General features: G+C 38.9%; 1 protein-coding gene across 1 annotated transcript in view; it reads right to left on the bottom strand.

Annotated features, from left to right (window-relative positions):
• Positions 1-21,483, bottom strand: part of EPB41L4A (erythrocyte membrane protein band 4.1 like 4A) — a 194,215-nt gene that overhangs the window by 6,690 nt on the left and 166,042 nt on the right. Inside the window, exons 16-18 of the mRNA XM_084882830.1 lie at positions 18,923-18,970; positions 17,390-17,467; positions 6,768-6,887 (exon numbers count right to left, since the gene is read on the bottom strand). Coding sequence (XP_084738956.1) covers positions 6,768-6,887; positions 17,390-17,467; positions 18,923-18,970 — 246 coding nt within the window. The remainder of the gene's footprint in view (positions 1-6,767; positions 6,888-17,389; positions 17,468-18,922; positions 18,971-21,483) is intronic.

Genomic DNA, 21,483 nt, shown 5'->3' on the forward strand with positions numbered 1-21,483 from the left:
ATTTCTGAGTGTTGGAATTGCAGGAATTTTATTTTCTTATTTATATTCATTTTCTCTGATTTTGTTTTTTTAGTCAAGAGAATTTCTTACCTTAATTATCAGAAGAGAAAAAAAGATTTTTTCATGTTTTTTAAAAACAAAAAAAAAACAACAAACAAACTACTATTGCTGCAATTTCCACGGAAAATGCCTTTCACTCCCATCTCCGAAGAATGAGCAGAAATGTTACTAGTATCTTAACCTGAATGAGAATTCAGTCTTTCTAGCCATGAACAATTGGTCATAAACGATTCAGGAATTTAGTCTATATGTTTAAGTTCTATAGCACAATAATAGTTATATGTTTAACTAAACTTAGTACTGAAATGCCTAGCAATTTCAAGGCAGGGAAAAGCTCCAAAGCTAAGAAAAGAAAATCTTCTAATTTCCTCTAATTTCTAGACCACCTGTGATTTAACAAATGTAAACATATGCTAATGAGGAATGCATTATTTTTATGCTTGCATCTGCACACATTAATCAACAATTTAGGATGAATTCATGATCAGCAGCTCAACAGCTTTTTGTGCATTTAGAAAGTTGGGAAATTTTAAGTCATTTTTCTTAATTGAAAGGCCCTTGATTATACAGATGTTTTGCTTGAACTCTGAAAATACAGTAAGTTCCTGAGGAAATAGAACCCTGAGGATACAGCATATATAAAAAATGTACATGCCATCTCACATTAAATTTTCTTCTAAAGTTTCATTCATCCACACATCAGAGCAATAGCCTAATTTAAGTTAATATTCATTTTTTCAGAGAAATTAGTTGAATGAGACATCATTCAGAAATATTTTCCTTCTTCTAAAACCTAAAATAATAATGCTTCATAATTTACAAAAGACTTAAACCATTGCCTATATAGCCTTCTTCTACATTCCCCAGATACTGAATTATATTATCTTGAGAATATTATAATATATAATAATCTATATTTTGTGTACTATAGTGCACTAAAAATAATAAACATTTGACTTTTTATTTTTGTGCTCTTACTACTGATCACTGCTCAAAAAGGAAGCTTAGAGAAGCAAATATGTTACTAAGAAAACTATAAGTTCACAAAACATTGTTATTTAAAGAATTTAAAGCACTTAATAAATATCTCAGTAAATCCTCATCATATCCCTGAATGGCCAGCATAGTTATGAGCAGATGTCTTAATCTTCCCCTCCTTTCCTCTCCCTGCTCAGAATGAAAGAATGATTGGGAAAGCCACAAAACCAAGCACCCGGCTACCGAAAAGTGCTCTGGAGCCACTCCCAGGGCCTTCACGCTAAATCTTCATCTAAGGCACCCGGCTTCTGTTTCGTGTTTAACTGGGACCATCACTTCACCCTGACAACCTCATCTTCCACATTATCCATTTTTCAATGGAAAACAGTAAGGCATTATTGCCACCAGAGGGAGCCTGAGGCTTCTCGCACACACCAGTTGAACCTAGAAGAACTGTTTTAGCTGGAATGCCTCTTCCAAATATCCCAATAAGAGAGGTTCACCCATGTTGAAAAGTGGTTTCACCCAGGTTTTCTAATAATAAGTAAACATGAATGTCACATCAATGCGGCTAAAAAATGTATTAGATGGAACTATGCTTCTCAATGTTTTACTAGATAAGATCCAACCATATTCAAGGGTAAATAGTTTTAGGAGAGAAAGGTTTTGTATTTTATACAGCTGTATGTCTCTGGTATTTAATAATGAATACAATCTTCAACCTTCTTGCTTTTCATTGGGGATTAAAAGAAACAGAATGAATAAGTCATATGTGAGTGATGTATCATAACATTCTAAACTCTCAATAAATTCCTCCATATAGGCAATTTATAGACACTACAGTAGGAATATAAGGAGAAAATAGTCCTCTCCTTACCCATGGGGGATATATCTCATGATCCCCAATGGATACCTAAAACTGTGGATAGTATGGAACCCTATAAATAATGTTTTTCCTGCACATACATATGTATGATAGTTTAATTTATAAATCAAGCACAGTAAGATATTAGCAATCTACACTAATAAAACAGATAATTGGTAAATGACAATTGTAAATGTACAATTCAATACCATTAAAACTATTAGATATTTAAAATTAAATTTAACAAAATAAGTGCAATAACTGTATTGAAAACTATGAAACATTGCTAAGAGAAGTTAAAGGCAAATAAGTGGATGGGTAAAACATTAATTTTCTCAAAGCTGATCTATAGATTCAACATAATCCTAATCTACACTCTATTGTCTTTTTCTGGGTGAAAACAAATAAGTTGATTAAAAATTTACACAGAATTGCAAAGGATCTAACATAGCTAAAAGAACCTTGAAAACAGGGACAAAGCTGGAGAATTTACACTACTTGATTCTAGTCTTATTGTAAAGCTAGTCTTATTGTGGTGGCTTAGGGATAGACAAATAGATCAATGAAACAAAATTGGCCCATATATAAACAGCCAAATTGATTTTCAACTAATGCCCTAAGGCATTTCAGTGAATGATACTGAAATAACCTGATAAACACCTTGGGAAAACTTCTAAATATCTACCTCTACCTCATACATACAGAAAATTTAATTCTAGATGAATCATATATCTAGATATAAGAACAAAATACATAAAGCTGCTAGGAAAAGATATGAAAATCGTGTAGTATGGGCAAATATTCCTTAAGATGCCAAAAGTCTTAAACTAGAAATTTTAAAAATGACATAGTGATCTTCATCAAAATTTAAAATTTATGCTCATCATTTAAAAAGGGATAAAATAAGGTGATGGTATTCAGAAGTGCATATTGTTAGTTGCAAATAGGCCTGGGATATAAGGTAAAGCATAGGAATACACTTAACAATATTATAATGACTATAGTATCAGGTGGGCACTTGAATTATCTGAGCAAACTTTGTAACTTATATGAATATCTATCTGCTGTGCTGGACACCTGAAACTAATGCAAAATTGTGTTGAATGGGAAAATAAGTAAATAAATAAGTAATCTGGAAAAAAATGAGTACAGTAAAAACAACAAAAAAAAGGTTAAGAACATGAAAAAGCAAATCACAGCCAGGAGAGAGTATTCAGAATAATACATATATCCACAATATAGAAAAAACCCTAAAAATAAATTATTAAAAAAAATTGAACACCATAATTAAAAATGGGCAAAAATGTATGGCCCTAGTCGGTTTTGCTCAGTGGTTAGAGAGTCAGCCCGTGGACTGAGGGGTCCAGATTCTATTCCGGTCAAGGGCACGTGTCCGGGTTGCAGGCTCAATCCCCAGTAAAAGGTGTACAGGAGGCAGACAGTCAATTATTCTCTTTCATTGATGTTTTTATCTCTCTCTCCCTCTCCCTTCCTCTCTGAAATCAATAAAAATATATTTTAAAAATTATGAATAACCAACAAGCACAGGAAAATGTGGTTGACATCATTAGGCAACAGAAAAATGCTAATTAAAACCACAATGTGCCAAAACGTTTGGCTCAGTGGATAGAGCGTCGGCCTGCAGACTGAAAGGTTCCGGGTTTGATTCCGGTCAAGGGCATGTATCTTGGTTGCAGGCATATCCCCAGTAGGGGATGTGCAAGAGGCAGCTGATTAATGATTCTCTCTCATCGATGTTTCTAATTCTCTATCCTTCTCTCTTTCTCTCTCTAGAAAATCAATAAAATATATTAAAAAAACAAACAAAAAATCCACAATGTGATCCCACTTCAAACCTACTAGACAAGCTACAATTAACAAGACAGAGCAAAACCAGCTATTGGCAAATAGCTCAGAACTGGAACACTCATACATTGCTAATGGGGGTATAAAATGATACAAACTTTCTGGAAATCATTTTGGTAGTCTCTTATAAAATTAAATATGCAAATATACTCTAACCCAGAAATTCCACTCCCAGATATTTACCCAAGCAGATATTTACCCAAGGTAAAATAAAACACACCCCACAGATACACTTGTAAGGAATGTCTATAGCAACTTTTAACACATTGTCCATAACAGTTTTTAACACAATAGCAAAAACTGGCAACGATCCAAATGTCTATCAAGAGGAGAATGGCTAAAGAAATCATGGTACATTCATATAATGGACTAGTACTTAAAATTTTTAAATAAGCACTGATAGACACAACATGCAAAAACACTGAGTGAAAAAAGGCAGATTTTAAAAGAGCATATGTTGTATAATTACATTTATATGAAGTTCAATAAGAGAGAAACAATGACTCTATGGTGATAGAAACCAGAATAGTTGCCTATGGAGCATGGGGACTGACTGGAAGGAACACGAGGGAACTTTTAAATTCTATATTTTGATTGGTAAGATGGATACACTATGTAAGTATTTGTCAAAATTCATTGAATTGTACACTTAAGATGAGAGCATTTCATTGTATGCAAATTTTACCTCAAATTACCCTCAGTTAAAAAAAAATGTGCATTCCTTACTCTGTAAAATAAATCTCAGGTCACTCCATTAAAATTATTAAATTACCAGGCCCATGTACAAATATTTGCCAATAATACTTCTGGATTAAAATAACTATAAGATTCAACAACAATGAAATGTTCTACTTATCAATTGTATTTATAAATAGATTATTTATTTAATATTGCCTTTAGTAATGGATTTTGACTTCCTAAAAATCTATCTATAGAATTTTTCCTAATTTTATTTTCCTTTTCCCTTTTTTTTTATTATGCAAGATTTACTATTTATATTTAATTGGATTGAGTCCTTTAGAAATGATTAGAAAACTAAACGTTGTTTTAAGATTTAATATAAAGTCACCAAGCTCTGTGTATTATAAGTCCCTCATAGAAAATCCTGCATGGACAGATTAAAAGCATGGTTACAAAAGATTTACCCAGGACTATGCTGAGTCTTGCTCTTGGGTTTCTGTGCTTTTTTGTTAAGCTATATTCAGTGATATATATATATATATATATATATATATATATATATATACTTTATTGATATTTTTTACAGAGAGTAAGGGAGAGGGATAGAGAGTTAGAGACATCGATGAGCCCTGACTGGTTTGTCTCAGTGGATAGAGAGTTGGCCTGCGGATTGAAGTTCAATTCTGATCAAGGGCAGGTAACTAGGTTGTGGGCACATCCCCAGAAGGGCGTGTGCAGGAGGCAGCTGATCGATGTTTCTCTCTCATTGATGTTTCTAGCTCTCTATTCCCCTCTCCCTTCCTCTTTGTAAAAAAATTAATAAAATATATATTTTTTTAAAAGAAAAGAAACATCAATCAGCTGTCTCCTGGATATCTCCTACTGGGGATGTCCCCGCAACCAAGGTACATGCACTTGACTGGAATCAAACCTGGGACCCTTTAATAGTAGTCCGCAGAACTGTTTAGTTCGCAGGCCGACGCTCTAGCCACTGAGCCAAACCGGTTAGGGCTTCAGTGAGGTCTTGATTCATCTACATCTCTTTTTAAATGAAATTGCAAAGAGATAGTATCCAGGACAAAGGAAGCTTTTTATTAGTTTCTGCTTTAAATTGAACATTTTAATTAGGTTTCTGAACAAAAACATTATGGCATAATGAAAAAATCTATAGGAGTGTACAGCAGGTCCTTGAATAACATCCTTTCCTTATAATGTTGATGAGGTGCTGTAGGAACTTAACTTTTTACATCAATTAGCCTGTGATAAAGCTGATTTTTGGTGAAAGTCACATTGATGATATTAAGTGAAGACCTACTATAACACTGCTTAGCATTCTTGCAAATTTCCTATTACAAAAGAAACACACATCACTCCTTCTGAGGTACGACAAATAAATAAATATATATTTTGGGTAAAAAGCAAGCATCTAAGACTGAGGAGCATCCCTTGGAGTCACCCTGCGGAGTCCTCCCCAGCCTCTGTTGACCTGAGCTGGAATCCTTCTGCCTGGCTCCCTCAGAGCTCCCACCCACCTACACAGTCTGTCTCCAAATCCACTCCCCAGCAGCCCTCCACCACCCTGTGATTCTATTGTACTTCCTCCTTCCTCTAGTGAGCAACACCACACACCAAGTCCTAGGTCACAAAGGGATATCAAAAGGTGTGCTTTGGGAAGTGGAGGGGTGCTGGAGAGTCTACATCTGGCCAATAAGCACCTTAATATCAAATATATAAACTTCACCAGCTCAAAAGAAAATTAATTTGGGGGTCTGGCAATCTCATCATAATGGGGTAATTGTGCTCACACATGGCATTGCCTAGCAACAGAAGGAGCAGGCAAATTCCAGCATTGGGGTGTAATGAATCACTCCCTGACTACTGCTCACAAATGGTAATTTGATGGGAAGATATTCATATCTCGTTCAACCTGGAACAAGACTTGAGAGAATTCTGCAGACTCCAACTGAGAGAAGCAGCAGGTATTTCACCAGCAGACAGGCTCCAGAACAAAGGAGACAGTTCCTGTTTATTCAGTTGAATATATGCTTTTGTTTAGAAACAAAAACACAACTTTGATGGCCTTGTTTTTTTTTAATGATACTTTGGATTGGCTTTGCTCCAACTTCCACAGCTTCAGATATAGTTAATGAATGTCACAAATACGAGGAGGTCAATATGAAATATAAACAATGGGATAATCAAGGTTGAACCAAATCACTTTAGAAGGCTTGAAAGAGACAGCCCACTCTGCCCTAGAAGCCACATGCTGCTTCAAGCTCAGCGCTATCTAATCAAGGCATAGAAAGAGTGCACGTACGAGCGAGATCTGTGTCTGGATCGCCTGTTGTTGGGGTCCGCCTGGTTTTTTTCCTTTTGTCTCCTTAATACAGCTTCCCACTGAGGCGCTGAATCAACCATATCGTTCTCCTGCCGTATTCTGAAAAGAAAAGACCATTCATCTAAAGTTAATGTCCACACATGTGGTGCTTTGTGTTTTGGTTCATCCTAAACTGACTCATAAGTGATATTTAGAAATGAGCAAGTTACTTAAAAGTGATTAAGAAAAATGAACTTATTTAAGAAGAAGCAATTGCATTATTATTAACTCCAAGTTAAGAATGTATTGAATGGATTAGAACATAAGTATATATGTATTTATGTATAAATATTATAATATATAATATGTATTTACTTGTATATCTGTATTTACTTATGAATATATTATAATATTTATACATAAATATGTAAGCATGTATTAATTATTTTCAGACTTCTACTTTTGGCTTAAAATTTTCTTAGAGAACGATATGTCAAGCAAAAAGATATTTAAGATTTTTTAAAAATTTACTTTGCAACTAATTCAATATTATATTAGTTTGGGGTGTAGAGCAGAGTGGTTAGACATTTATATAACTTATGAAGTGATCCTGCCATAAATCTAGTACCCATCTGACATATAACATATTCAAGTTCTGACTAAAGAGTGGTGTGTGCTATAGAGACAATTTTAAACATGAAAGAAAATCATTTTTTAAAATATGCTATCCAAAGCAGTAATAAACAATTTTATGTTAAAATGCTCTTTTTAAAAAAATCATACTAATTGTCAAGGTTTTCATAGTTAATAGTTTCCAGATATAATTCCCATTGTTTAAGACAGAAAACTGTAAGTGCAACGAAGTTAAATGTGGTGGCAGCATGCCTTCGCTGCTGGGCGGGCACAGAGCATTCAGGCTATGGCTGCTCACAGGCCCAAGAGGGGCGAGCACTCAAGTGACCAGGGGCCAAGCAGGATGTGTAAATGAGGGACCAGAAAATACAGAGCAAATCCGAAGCGGGAGGGAACTGGGGAGCACAGGCCCCCGCTATGTGAGATGATAGGACAATGATACCAGATTTTTTATTTTTAAAGAAAGGTAATCCACAAATCTGAATGTTTAAAGTGAACTCTTCCCAGTTTTAGGTAATGGCAAGCAATTCTGTATGTTCAGGTACCACATGGACCTAACAAAACCCATCCATGGATCACGCTGAAGAAGTTCTGGATGTTCACCATATCGCCTTTTTAGCAACAAGGTGAGGTGCTGTAGGAGAGAAGTTAAGTGAGTGCATAATTAAAGCAAGTGCTTAATTAATGTGCAAATACTGTCTGGGATGCACTGCAACGCTGTGAAGCCGTGAGTATTCCTTGCAAAAATTAAGCACCTGTTATTTGAATATTTAACTTTTAATTTATGTAAATCCTCAGGAAACTGTTCCGGTGTGTTCATTTCACGCACTGAGACTCCCAGGGTGTGGGAGAGAGGCACCAAATTGCAAGGAAAATCATCCCAGTACTGGGACTGGATGAGCATAAACGCTCCAGAGCCAAAATGAAGTGAACAGGTAAGTTTGGAGTCATCTCTCTCGCTAAACAGATGTCTTCTGGTTGCCCTGTGACAGCACTAAATATAGGCTGTGGTGTGGATACATGGATTTGCTTATAAATGCATATCAGTAGATGGATAGTAAATATTCATTTCACATATAACTTAGAGGCAATGTAAGGCAAATTCAAGTAAAAACAAAACGAACAACACAGTTCCTTCTGAGGAAGAAACTGTTTAAGTGTCTCTAGATTAAGGAGGAACTGTGTTAAGTGAAAAATTACCCGTAACACACTTCAAACCCTTGGACTGTATATATTTCCTTGCTAAAGCTTTCCATTCTAACAGGCTATTTGAAAATTAACAGGATACAGTCATGGTATGTTTCACAGATTCCCTCTCTCATGGCCTGAACAGAGGAAATTAAAATCCAACATATACTGCGATGGATCTCAACGTTACAGTATTTGAAGAAAAATAAGAGTAAGTAAACTGCTTGAGGACATAATTATTAACCATTGTTTGAAACACTCCAATTTGAAAATGCTATGTGCTTGTATATATGTGTGTGTGTGTGTGTATATACGCATACATACACGTATTTTTCACAGCCAGAACCTACATATCAAACCATTTATAGTTTTTGCGACCGTCTGATGGGGGAGCAGAGCTGGACTGAGGGATTCAAAGTTAGATGGAGACAGTCCATGGGGAAACAGCGGCTGGCAAAGACGTATCTCCTTTCCCCCAGGCACCCACACCTCACAGTGCCCAGGGAAAGACATCAAGCCCAGGTCTCATAAGCATAACCAATGGACAAAAAACTCTGGGAGGGAGGGCATGTATGGGAGTAGGGGTGGGGTGGGGATTGGTAAGGTATGTACACAGATAATACCTGAATTAAAAAATAAATAAATAAATAAATAAATAAAAATAAAAACCCCTTGTCTCCTAACTCCTAATCCTCAAGCTTTCATTCTGAACAATATGGCTGCATAGTCATGGGCAGGACTAAATTTCACAATGTCAGTGTTTGTTTTATTAGGAAATCAGCATCTTTATTTCTGAGAGGTTAAGCCTTATGAGCAAGGCTGAGGCCAGACTTGGGCAAACAGATTTTTCCCTGAGGCTAGACATTTAAAAGGAAGCACAATGAGTGTATGTTCTTTTCTTCCTTTCTTTCTTTCCTTTTATTTTCTTTCTTTCTTTCTTTCTTTCTTTCTTTCTTTCTTTCTTTCTTTCTTCCTTTTCTTTCCTTTTCTTTCTTTTCTCTCTCCTTCCTTCCTTCCTTCCTTTTCTTTCTTTTTTTCTTTCTTCCTTCCTCTTTTTCTTTTTCATTTATTTTTTTATTTTATTGTGCATTCTTTATTGTCTACCTTCATTCTAAGCCTTTACCTTGATGAAGAAAATGAAAGCTCCTGAAACATGAGCCCACAGAGTCCCTGAACCTTGCTACTAAGAAGAACTACAGCGGAAGAAATGTCATACTATGGCATGTACCTTTTACTCTTCTAAAAGTCTAACACAAGGGCAGTGAAACCCTGGCAATAAATATTCTTGTGACCCACATGTTTAAAAGACAGATGCCCTCTACTGGTGACACTGCTTCATAAATATTCGAACATGCTGCATTAAAAATGTAAGGCTCATTGAAGAGTCACAACAGAAGCACATTTTCCTGAGTAATGGTGGCGTGGCTGCCTTAGTCTGTAATGAAGTTTGAAATTACACCCTTACAAAAGGCTTCCAGTTAATGGTGCCTCATTACAAGAATGAAAGTGTCATTTCGCCCATCAATGAACTGTTCCAGAAAATACAGGTGCTGCATGGAAAGGAAAATCTTAGGACTAAAAGCAAGAATACTATACCATCCAGTCCTTAAGAGGCAGAAGTTAACTATCTTGTTTATGCATGAGTGAATAACTAAATATTTAAATGTAAAGGCAGTTCCTATAATGCACTTGTAAGTCTCATCCATCCTTAGGTGTGGGTTACACAAGTGTTGGTTTTGCTCCTTTTGTGTGTGTGTGTGTGTGTGTGTGTGTGTGTGTGTGTGTGTGTGTCAGAGAGAGAGAGAGAGAGAGAGAGAGAGAGAGGAAGAAGAGAAAAATATTGATGTGAGAGCAAAAAATGGATGGGCTACCTCCAGCACACCTCCCACCAGGGATTGAGCCCACAATCTGGGCATGGGCCCTGACCAGCAATCGAACTAGCAACCTTTTAGTGCCTGGGACAACCCCCAACCAACTGAGCCACACTAGTCAGGGCTTTCCTGCTATATTTTAATTATGATGTAGGGATTTACATTAAAAAAAAAAAGTACCTGCCCTAACCGGTTTGGCCCAGTGGATAGAGTGTTAGCCTGTGAACTGAAGGGTCCCAGGTTCGATTCCAGTCAAGGGCATGTATCTTGGTGGCAGGCACATCTCCAGAAGGGAGTGTGCAGGAGGCAGCTGATTGATGTTTCTCTCTCATCGATGTTTCTAACTCTCTATCCCTCTCCCTTCCTCTCTGTAAAAAATCAATAAAATATATTTTTTCAAAAAAGAAAAACAGTACCTTTTAAAAAGTCAAAATGTGCTCTTACATGGGTCAGGAATATACTAAGAGGAAGGGGTCAATGGAAGAAAAAAAAAAGTGGGGATACCTGTAATACTTTTAACAACAAAAATAAAATAAAAAATTAAATGTCAAGGGGGGGGGGAAAAGACCATTATAATTTTCACTGGGAAAATACTAAATTTCAAATGTTGCTCTTTCCTTCCTGTATCCTCAGATGCAATAACTCTAAATTTATCATATTATACCTCGTTTCTTATCTAAAACTATACAGAGTTAATAGTTGGGGTAGGGAGCCTTATGATGAGGCTTTTGTTTTTTTAATGTATACAGAAAAAGTTTGCTTCAAAATAGAACAAATTTCAATGACATTTCAGGACAGAAGAATTCTAATATTTTTCCCCCCACGTCTCACCAAATTTCAACACCCTGCTCTTCCAGAAATGCATGCAGTTTAGATTATAAGTGTATGTGACACTTAATTAAAGTCTGCAAAAGGTTTGAAGATGAAATGCCATATAATCGTTTGATAGCAAAAATGAAGATAATGACTATTCCTAGTGTCTTCTTTCCTGTCTGCCCAATTATAGCTCTGCCTCTTCTGCAGAATTCTTCACATTAAATGAATTCTTATACAAACTCTCATGGGCTTTACTTTGCTCTCCACCTTCACCCGGGTGGTTTTGTTCCTAATAGGACCATCTTTTACACCAGTTCTAATTCACTACTCATTCACTGAAATAAAGACCACATTTAATGCTGGAGCTGAGAAATCTCACAAAGCGAATGTATAATGAAGCTCCAAGAATATTTGAGCAATACACAGCGCTCTGCCTGGTCCCCGCTCTGTCATTATCTGGGCAAATTGCTTAACTTCTTTGGTCAGGTCTCAGTTTTTCATCTACCTAATTATTGCAAAGATCCTGTGTAGCTTTAAACTCTATTTTTCTCTATTTGTGTTTTACTTCAAACCAATCAGACACATTGAGACAAATCTCTACTCTTCATCTATGGCACAGCTTTCCAGACAATTGCTTCATATGACCACCCCATCGCTGATATTAAGTCTGCGGGTCCCAGCTGATGGTAGCCTTGTGTTTCTCAACAACTGCACTCATTTTCGAATCACCTGCTATAAACCAACATTCTTTTTCTTTTATTTTCAGTTTTTCTTCCCTAGGGAAATTTATGTTGGTTCCAGGCATCTGCCGACCTACTCCCTTAAGACCAGCAAGCAAAAAATTCATTTGCTTTGCCCAACTTTCCCCCATCGTCAATAAATTATTCTTATTTGCTCTTAAAGATGCTTCTGTCTCTTCCGCTTATTCCTTATGCTCTCCCTGCAAAATGGGATGCCTTTTGGTGCAATTTCTCTTTCAAGCTCTCCTCCTGCTTTCCTAATTTTTCAACCTGCTTTGCCCTCGCTGGGTAATCAGACGCCGTTCTTCAGCAGCTGCAGCTTTGCACCTCCAGTCATCGCTTGTCAACTTTGATTATGCTCTGGAAGCCCTAATTCATCCATATCAACTGTCTACATTTTAAAATGACTTATTAGAGAGGAAGTCAGAAACCCTTGCGGTCTGTAGCATGGCAAACACTGCTTCCATTGGCTCTGTATGAACGGCTCTCCCCGTGCCCACTCTTTCTACCTGGTCTGCAGCCTCTACCTAAATCAGAAACAGGGCAGGAGAGAAGGTTAGCAAAGACACAGTTACCTCTTTTCAGGCTATCTGGAAGAGATGCCCCACTGGTTTAAGCTTGTTATCATCCAAAACACATTTTTGTTTTGTTTTGTTTTTCCCTTCAGGCATAGAAACAATAAAGTTCTTTTTTTAACCCTCAACAAAATCCTACCAGCATTATGCCCTATGCAGATGCAATGTCCCTGTTAGTTGCAGTGCCACAGAAGACAATTTCTTCTTCTCCCCCCCCCCCTTTTTTTTTTAAGGAAAATAATACAAAAGACCTGGTGGAACATATTTAAAAGATTTAAAACCATCTTAATCCATTATTCAGATACAGATTCTAAAAGAGATCTAAAGGGCAGGAAGAAACTAACAACATTTGTGGCAGGAAAAACTCATGTTAGAAACACAAATTTTTTGTTAAAGGGAGCTGGGCCCTGGCTTATGGATACAAGAGGGACTTCAGACAGCAGGGAGCAGTGCTGACTGCTCTCACTCACCTACAGTGCCTGCCTGTGCAGGGCACTTCCTCCTCCTCAGAGCACACCTATTATCTCCGGATGTTTACAAACCTCTTGTGAGGTATCATTCCACTTTGCATATGAGATTCAGAGGGTAAGGTAACCAGCTCCTAGCCACCGAGTTCTTCAAAGCCGGGTCAGATTTACAGCACAGGCTCCCTGATTCTTTGTTCTGTGCTCTACTGCACCCGTGTGTACACACATGTGCCCACCCACAGCCTCACATACAAAACTAATGACTTTGTCATGCAAATATCCCAGGATAAAAATTAGGGAAAGGGCCAAATGGTCTCCTGTTACCAATTTACTCTAGTCCTGCTCTTACTCCAGACTTCTCATTTCTTTTCTTCTTCTATTTTAAAATCCCCACCCAAGGATATGTTTTTAATTGATTTTTTTTTTTTTTAAGAGAGAGAAAGGGAGAAAGAAACATCCATGTGAGAGAGAAACATCAGTGGGTTGCCTACAATAAGCACCCCAACCAGGGATTGAACCCACAATCTAGGTATGTGCCCTGACTGGGAATGGAACCCACCACCTTTCTGGTGTACAGGATGGTGCTCTAACCACCTGAACCACCCGGCCAGGCCATCTTTTACTGTCAGAATCTTCACCAAGCTCGGGAGTTACTTCCACTTGTATGCTTATGCAAAAAACACCAAGCCCCTGCCCCTCCACCCCCTCCAAATCTCCCACTTCAAAATCCTAAAAGCCTAGCCACACATCAAAGCTAATGAGTGGGTAATCCACAGATTCTCCCTGGTGGATGCTCCAAGGATGCTGATTCTCATCAATAGCACAGAGCATGTTTTGCAGACTGGTTTCTTTGAATGTGAAGGAGATCTTCTTAAACTCAAGGTGTCTTCAGGGAAGGCTGGTTTGTGAAAGGTTTCCCTCTAGTAAATGTACTTCCTGGGTTCTCCTTCAATATACAGCCTGGTCAAGTCCAGAGCACAACCCAGGCACTCCAACCTCTAGAGACCAGATGGCTGATCCTTCTGATCTTTGGTACAAGACTCAAAATTCTAACGAGCGCACATGAATACGACGGGGCTGAATTTTGAGACCTTGCTGCAGGAAGCAGAGCATCCGCATGTTCGAGGCAGCTTGCCCCACGCTAGGGTTACCGGAGTCCTTCGGTAAAAGCACAGAGGACTCTGTGGAGAGCCTGGCTGGGTCACACTGCTTCTGGGCTAAAGAAGGGCAGACGAAGTAGAAGAGATATATCCTCCCCCCAAAACAGAGTCTTCTGCACAAATAGGAAGTCAGGAGAGGACCCTCCGTCACAGATAGAAGGCCCATTAGGACCGTAGTTTAAATATTCAGACCTACGCATCCTGATGTGGAAGGAGTGGGTCCTGGCAAAATGTAAAAGGCTAATAACGGGACAGAGGGTGAGAGGGTGCACGGCATGATGTGTACGTGGCCCCCGGAGGCAGCCATGCTTGCAGCTTCTCCTGCACACCCGGGCACACCCGCCGTCCCCGGCTGCACGGGAATCTGCAGGAGTGGGGATTGCAACCTTGCCCACTTTTTTCCTGTGCCCCCTGAGATCCAGACACTAGACCTCATCTTTGACAGACACAGGCAACTTATGAAACCCCGGGGCAACATTTCGGCAGGTAAAATGAGTCTGAAAGCTTCCATGTCAGTGTGTTTTGAAAGCGATTTCTCATTAACAGCCTTACAAAGCACATGGGCATTTAAACACTCAGGACCACCTCCATTCTAAAATACACTATGTACACAAGACAAAGGATTCCAACCTAGAAAGCTGTGCAGGGGGCGGGGTGGAGTGAGGTGGGAGAGAAAGTCTTGAGGGAGCAAACACCTATAAGGAATACTGGAGACGTTTCAAGTAGATCAGTAAGGAGCTATTTAAGGATTTGCTGGCAACCCTTCAATAGTGTTTCATTTTGAACAGCAAATGTCACCATGAGTGCTTTTGGCCCCAAAAGACACTGTTTTTAAACAGGCCACCTTCTGAGAAGTTGAGACTATAGCATCTACGAGCACAATTTAATATATACCAAGCAAAAGAGAAATAAATTTAAGGCTTGATCAGTAAGTACAACTGTGTGTGTGTGTGTGGGGGGGGGGGGGAATATTTTGCTTTGTTTTGTGTTGTTTGTGAAGGCTGTAAATTTTAGAGCAGGAAGAGGGGACCTCAGGGAGAGCTGCCCTCCACACTTGGGCTTTTACAGAAGAAACTGGATCGTTTCCTTGAGAAGAGTGTTATAACACACTGAGATCTCACCTCTGTGTAGTGTGATTCCAGCCCCCAAGAAGGCTCCACAGAGAAAGCTCTAAGAAAATGGTCTGCGCTCACAATGCTGTCTGGGCTATTGTTGCATGGCTTTGTAGTCAGAGAGGAAGGCTGATTCAGTGTGTGCCAAGCATGAGTACTAAAGAAGACCTTGGAGATTATCTCATCCAACTTCCTCATTTTACAGAAGATAAAAAGACGACCCAGAAAAGCAAAAACAACCAGGCCAGAGTTCCACACCAGGTGAGAATGGGTGTCTAACAGCAGCACTACTGACATATTTTGGGGGCCAGATACTTCTTTGTTGTAGGGGGCAGTCTGCACATTGTAGGATATTTAGCAGTATCCTGGTCTATAGCAATCCCCTCGCCCAATTATGACAATCAAAAGTGTCTCAAAACACGGCCAAATATCCTCAGGGAGCAGAGGGGAGGGCAAAATTATCCCCAGTTGAGAACCACTGGGTTAGAAACTGGTACAGCAGCAACCAAATCCCTCTCACTCCCAAGCTGGCACTATGAGAACACTTGTTTTCAAATAATTATTTTGCTACCAGGGAGAACTGATTAATGCATTAAGCCATCACTAATGCTGATTACATGTCAAATGATGTTATTAAGAAGCTCTTAAAAAATGAGTTCTAAATGTATGAATGAACTGCATTTCCCCATCTAATTGTATGTGCCTGATATAAATAGAAACACATATTTGTATGGACATCTGCATGAGGCTGAAACTATGGAATCTGTACAACAATGAAGCCCTCATTTTTAGTTGGGCAAAATATAGTAACGTCATGTTATAAGATACCCAGGGACACCCAGCCGGTATGGCTCAGTGGTTGAGCATCAACCCATGAACCAAAAGGTTACCGGCTCGATTCCAGGTCAGGCCATATGCCCAGGTTGCAGGCTCATTTCTCAGGGTAGGGCGATCAATTATTCTGTCTCATTGATGTTTCTATCTCTTTCTCCCTCTCCCTTGCTCTCTAAAATCAATTTAAAAAAATTAAAATTAAAAATATATATATACAGTGGTGCCTCACACAACGAACTTAATTCGTTCCAGGAGCAAGCTTGTTATGTGAAAAGTTCGTTATGTGAAAATCATTTTCCCATAACAATACATGTTAAAAAAATAATTCGTTCTGTAGCATAAAATATGCTAAGATGACATAAAAAAATATGCTAAGATGACATATTTTTATTTATATACATCTAAAAACATAATTTTTTTTTTTAAAAAAACACATTTTTTTAATTTTAAGACAAAGTAGAGTCTACTGAATCTTGCACTTCTTCATCCATTTTCTGCTTTTTGGCCGATGGTTTCATGAAAAACCTGTCCAAAGTTCGCTGTGTGAGGCGTTCGTTATGCGAGGCACCACTGTGTGTGTGTGTATATATATATATATATATATATATATATATATATATATATATATATTTTTTTTTTTAATTTTTTTTTTAAATACTTCAGGAAGAAACCCCTCTATTCACAGTAAAATTTCTTACTACCCTTAGACAAATTCACTACATGTTGTACCTAAATATAGATCACCTTTGTTTTTACTTAACAAGAAGGAACCTCATTGTCAAATTGTTGTTTTTTTTAAAAATATATTTTATTGATTTTTCACAGAGAGGAAGAGAGAGGGATAGAGAGCTAGAAACATCGATGAGAGAGAATCATCGATCAGCTGCCTCCTGCACAACCCCCGGGATTGGGGATATGCCCGCAACCAAGGTACATGCCCTTGACCGGAATCGAACCCAGGACCCCTCAGTCCACAGGCCGACGCCCTATCCACTGAGCCAAACGGTTTTGGCCAAATTGTTTAATTATCTTATTATACTAGCAAAGGTAAGAAACTCAGTTCGAAGCGCTGAGGTTTCCTAAAAGACAGCTTCAAAATAGTGCCAGATGGCTTCTTCAACATGGAGGAGACAATCGGCTTAAAAATGCATAGGACACCCAGCTTTTACCACCAACCTCAGCCTCTGCTTTGGCAGTCCGAGATAGCTACAATATTCCAGCATTACCTGTTCCTCTTTTTCCGGTGTTCTCTGTTAGAATTCTCTGATTCACTACCACTGCTTGTGTTACAGCGCGAGCGGGACCTGAAGACAAAATAAGAGCAAATGACATTTAAGACAAATGGAAAATTTTTTTTTTTTTTTTCTTCATTTTGGCCTTTAATTCCTATAAATATAGACCAAATAATGCATTGAGATACAGTTGCATGGGCAAGAAGTTCAGAAACAAGTAAGGAAGACAGAAAAGGACATACATAGTGAATGAATCAATCTCTAGTATAAACTAATTAGGGGCCCATTGCAGGAAGATTCCTGCAATAGGGCTTCCTGCTGTGGTCTCTGCCACCCTGCCTATTTCCCTCCCTTCTCCCCTGCCCCGCCTCCTTCCCTTCCTTCTCCCCCGCCTGCCTGCTTCCCTCCATTCTCCACCACCCTGCTTGCTTGCTTCTCCTCAGTTTTGCTCCCTTCTGCAGTGCTTGGCTTTTTTATTTATTTATTTATTTATTTTTTTTAATATATTTTATTGATTTTTTTATTTTTGCCCCCCACCCTCCCTCCCACACATCCCCTCCCTCCCCAGAGTTTTGTGTCCATTGGTTATACTTATATGCATGTATAAAAGTCCTTCGGTTGATCTATTATCTCCCCCAGATCTTCCTCCCCTCCCCGCTGTAATTAATTCTGTAATAAAATTACTAACCCAAACATAAGTAGCACCCTCCCCCTGTCGGTGTCTCTATTCAGTCAGACATCTGAATGAGTCTAAAGAAGTGTGATTAGATTAAGGCCGATATCACTCTGCTCCCAGAAAAGACCAAAAAACCAAGCACTTGCAACAGAAATCTGACATAAAGCTATAAGCCCCTGTGCTAAACCAAACCTCCACCCTTCATTGAGAGAGGCAAAGTTTATTTCCTCTCCCCTTGAACTGGTGCTAGTCCTGGGGCTGATTTTACCAACAGAATGAGGAGGAAGGGAAACTCAGGCAGTTCCAGGATTAGCCCTTAACAGGCTGGTAGCTCCTGATTCCTCCCAGCCACCAGAGTTCCTGGAGAGAGGCCCCAGGCCTCCAGCCCTTCTGCCAGGCACCAGACAGAAATAACCCAACTTCAGCCACCATCCAACTACAGCTTTGTCTGAGACTAGCAAAGCTAACTAGAAAAACTTCCTGTTCACTCAACAGAATTATAAAAGAGGTATAGGTGATTGTTATTGCTTTAAATACACCAAGTTTTAGAATAGCTTTCATGTAGCAGCAGATAACTGAGACAGCTCCTCTGAGATACACAGCTCCTCTGAGGAGCAGAAACAAGAGGAATTGCTAAGGGTGCTACAGAATGGAAGACCGAGAACCAGCCAACACCCACTTAAAGTTAAAGAACACATTGACGGCACTCTTAAAGCAGCCACTAATAAAACAAACACGGAAGCCCCCCCCTCTGGCCTCAGTTCTGAGCTCTGCTAATCTGCTGATCTTTCCTCCTTCTCCCAGATCCTCCTTTCCATTTCATTTTTTGTTGATGTTGTTTGTTTGTTTACCTCCTCCTTTGCTTTAGATCTGAGTCTTCACCACTGTTATGGGCTTTCCTACGGAAAACAAATAAATGAAGACATTAAGGAAAATAGAAAATTATCAGTTGACTAAGGAAAGCACATCAAAATGAGTTTCACTTCGCTTAATGTATATGCTGCATATTCATTCATTATCAAACATTTGAATCACACACATATGTCCATCCCTACAATAGGTCCCAGAAACAGACTACCCATTGGCTTCAAGAAACCAGCAACCTAGTGGGGGCTGTAAATAGTCTGCAAATAAAAATGCACAACATGTCTGTTAAATTCCATTCATCCAGTGATGTAGTCAGTCTGAAGTGTCAAGGTCTGCAATCCACCAAGCCAAATCCTGCCATCATCCGACATCCGCTCTCTCCTGGATGCCCTTCCCAACACCCTGGCTTCCAAGTGCCCTTGACCTTTTCTCTAATAATCTCTTCACAATAACTCAGCACCCACATCCTGGTCACACTTGGACTTTATCCTCTGTAAGCACCTCTAATCACTGCTCTCAGACCACAATCCCCTCTGCACCACCCGCCCCCCTTACCACTTCTATTTACTTTCAAACAGCTTCGGTGAGGTATCCTGCTTAAAATGTGAGGACTCTGGAGCCAGACAACCTGAATATGAATCCCATCTCCTTCACTGATGAGTTTTGATTTAAATTATTTCTCTATTTAGTGCCTCCCTTTTAACAGAACCTCCCACAAAGGGTTGTTATTAAGATAAAATGAATTAATACATTTAAAGTGTATAGTAGGATCTAGCCCAATGTGTACACTCAATGATTGTTAGTTGTTATTACTGCTCATTCAGCTACTTCCATTCTTCCTTTCTTTGACCTCAATAGAATTATTTGCCTATTGACTGTGTGACTATCCATCAGCTCTTCACTCCTTCATTCTCTCTCTGACTCAGCTTAGATTTCTTTTCTTTTTTTAAATATATTTTATTGATTTTTTACAGAGGAAGGGAGAGAGATAGAGAGATAGAAACATCGATGAGAGAGAAACATCGACCAGCTGCCTCTTGCACACCCCCTACCAGGGATGTGCCCGCAACCAATGTACATGCCCTTGACCGGAATCGAACCTGGGACCTTTCATTTCGCAGACTGACGCTCTACCACTGAGCCAAACCCGTTTCGGCTCAGCTTAGATTTCTATCATTTCAATAATATGCATGCCAATACTGAAAACTTCCTGTCAGTCTTTTTGGCAAGACCCCAATCAACTATCCAGGTTCTCTGGACTACACCAAAACAGCTGGCTGACCAGTGCTGGAGAGAGTTACACAAAAGAGCCCATTAGTTACACTACAAGTCCATGTTCATGAACCTCAAGTGGATCCACAACATAGCCCAGCAATGGTGCTGCCATTCTGTGATCTAAGTGCTCTGTTTCTGCAAAGCATTCAAGAGCCATATCTGCCCTGACCACAGTACAAAAAATCCCACATTGAAAATAATCTTCCTTCAGCATTTTGAAGGTGATGCTTCATCCTCTTTTTTCTGATATTGCTGTTAAGCAGCCCAAGACCAGAATTCCTTTTTGTCACCATTTATTCATGGACTTTTCTTTTCTCTTCCATATTCCTCCCCTACTCCCAAATGTTAAAAAAAAAAATTCTCTCTAAATCTATTATGTTTTAAAGTTTTGTGATAATGGATCTTGGTATGGATCTAATTTTCCAATCTATTATATCAAATGCTCAGCAGGTCCTCCATAAAGTAAGATAATTCAGTTCTGAAATACTTTCTTGTACAACTTCTTTAATACTTCCCTCTTCTGAATTTCTTAAGGTTTTTTGCCCTAGAAATTTCATTAGTCAAATGTTTGATATCCAGGTTGGATAATTTTTTATCTTTATTTATATATCTGTGCTTTGTTTTCGCTCTACTCTGGTACTCTGGGGAAGATTTCCTTCACTTTATCTTCTAAACCTTCTATTGATTATTTTAGAAATTCTGTCACATTAAAGTCTAAGAACTCTTATTCACTCTTTCTTTTTGATATCAGTTTCATTTTCCAAAGGATAACAATTATACTTTCATAAAAAACTTTCTGTTTCTTGCCGGAACCGGTTTGGCTCAGTGGATAGAGCGTCGGCTTGGGGACTGAGGGGTCCCGGGTTCGATTCCGGTCAGGGGCATGTACCTTGGTTGCGGGCACGTCCCCAGTGGGGGGTGTGCAAGAGGCAGCTGATCGATGACTCTCTCTCATCGATGTTTCTAGCTCTGTATCTCTCTCCCTTCCTCTCTGTACAAAATCAATAAAATATATTAAAAAAAAACAAAAAACTTTCTGTTTCTTATATTATATTGACTCTATTTCCTATGGGTGCTCCTGCACTCCCCTCCCCTCCACCACACACACACACAAACACACACACACACACACACACACACACACACACACACACCCCTCTTAACTGTTTCTGTCTCTGTCTTTCCAAACAGAAATTATCCTCAAATGCTGGGTGATAATGACTCTCTCAAGCATTGTGTACTAAAGCTCTGGGTGGAGAACATGCTAACG

The sequence above is a fragment of the Pipistrellus hanaki genome, assembly GCF_964339955.1.
Source record: "Pipistrellus hanaki genome assembly, chromosome: 4".
NCBI classification, from domain to species: Eukaryota; Metazoa; Chordata; class Mammalia; order Chiroptera; family Vespertilionidae; genus Pipistrellus; species Pipistrellus hanaki.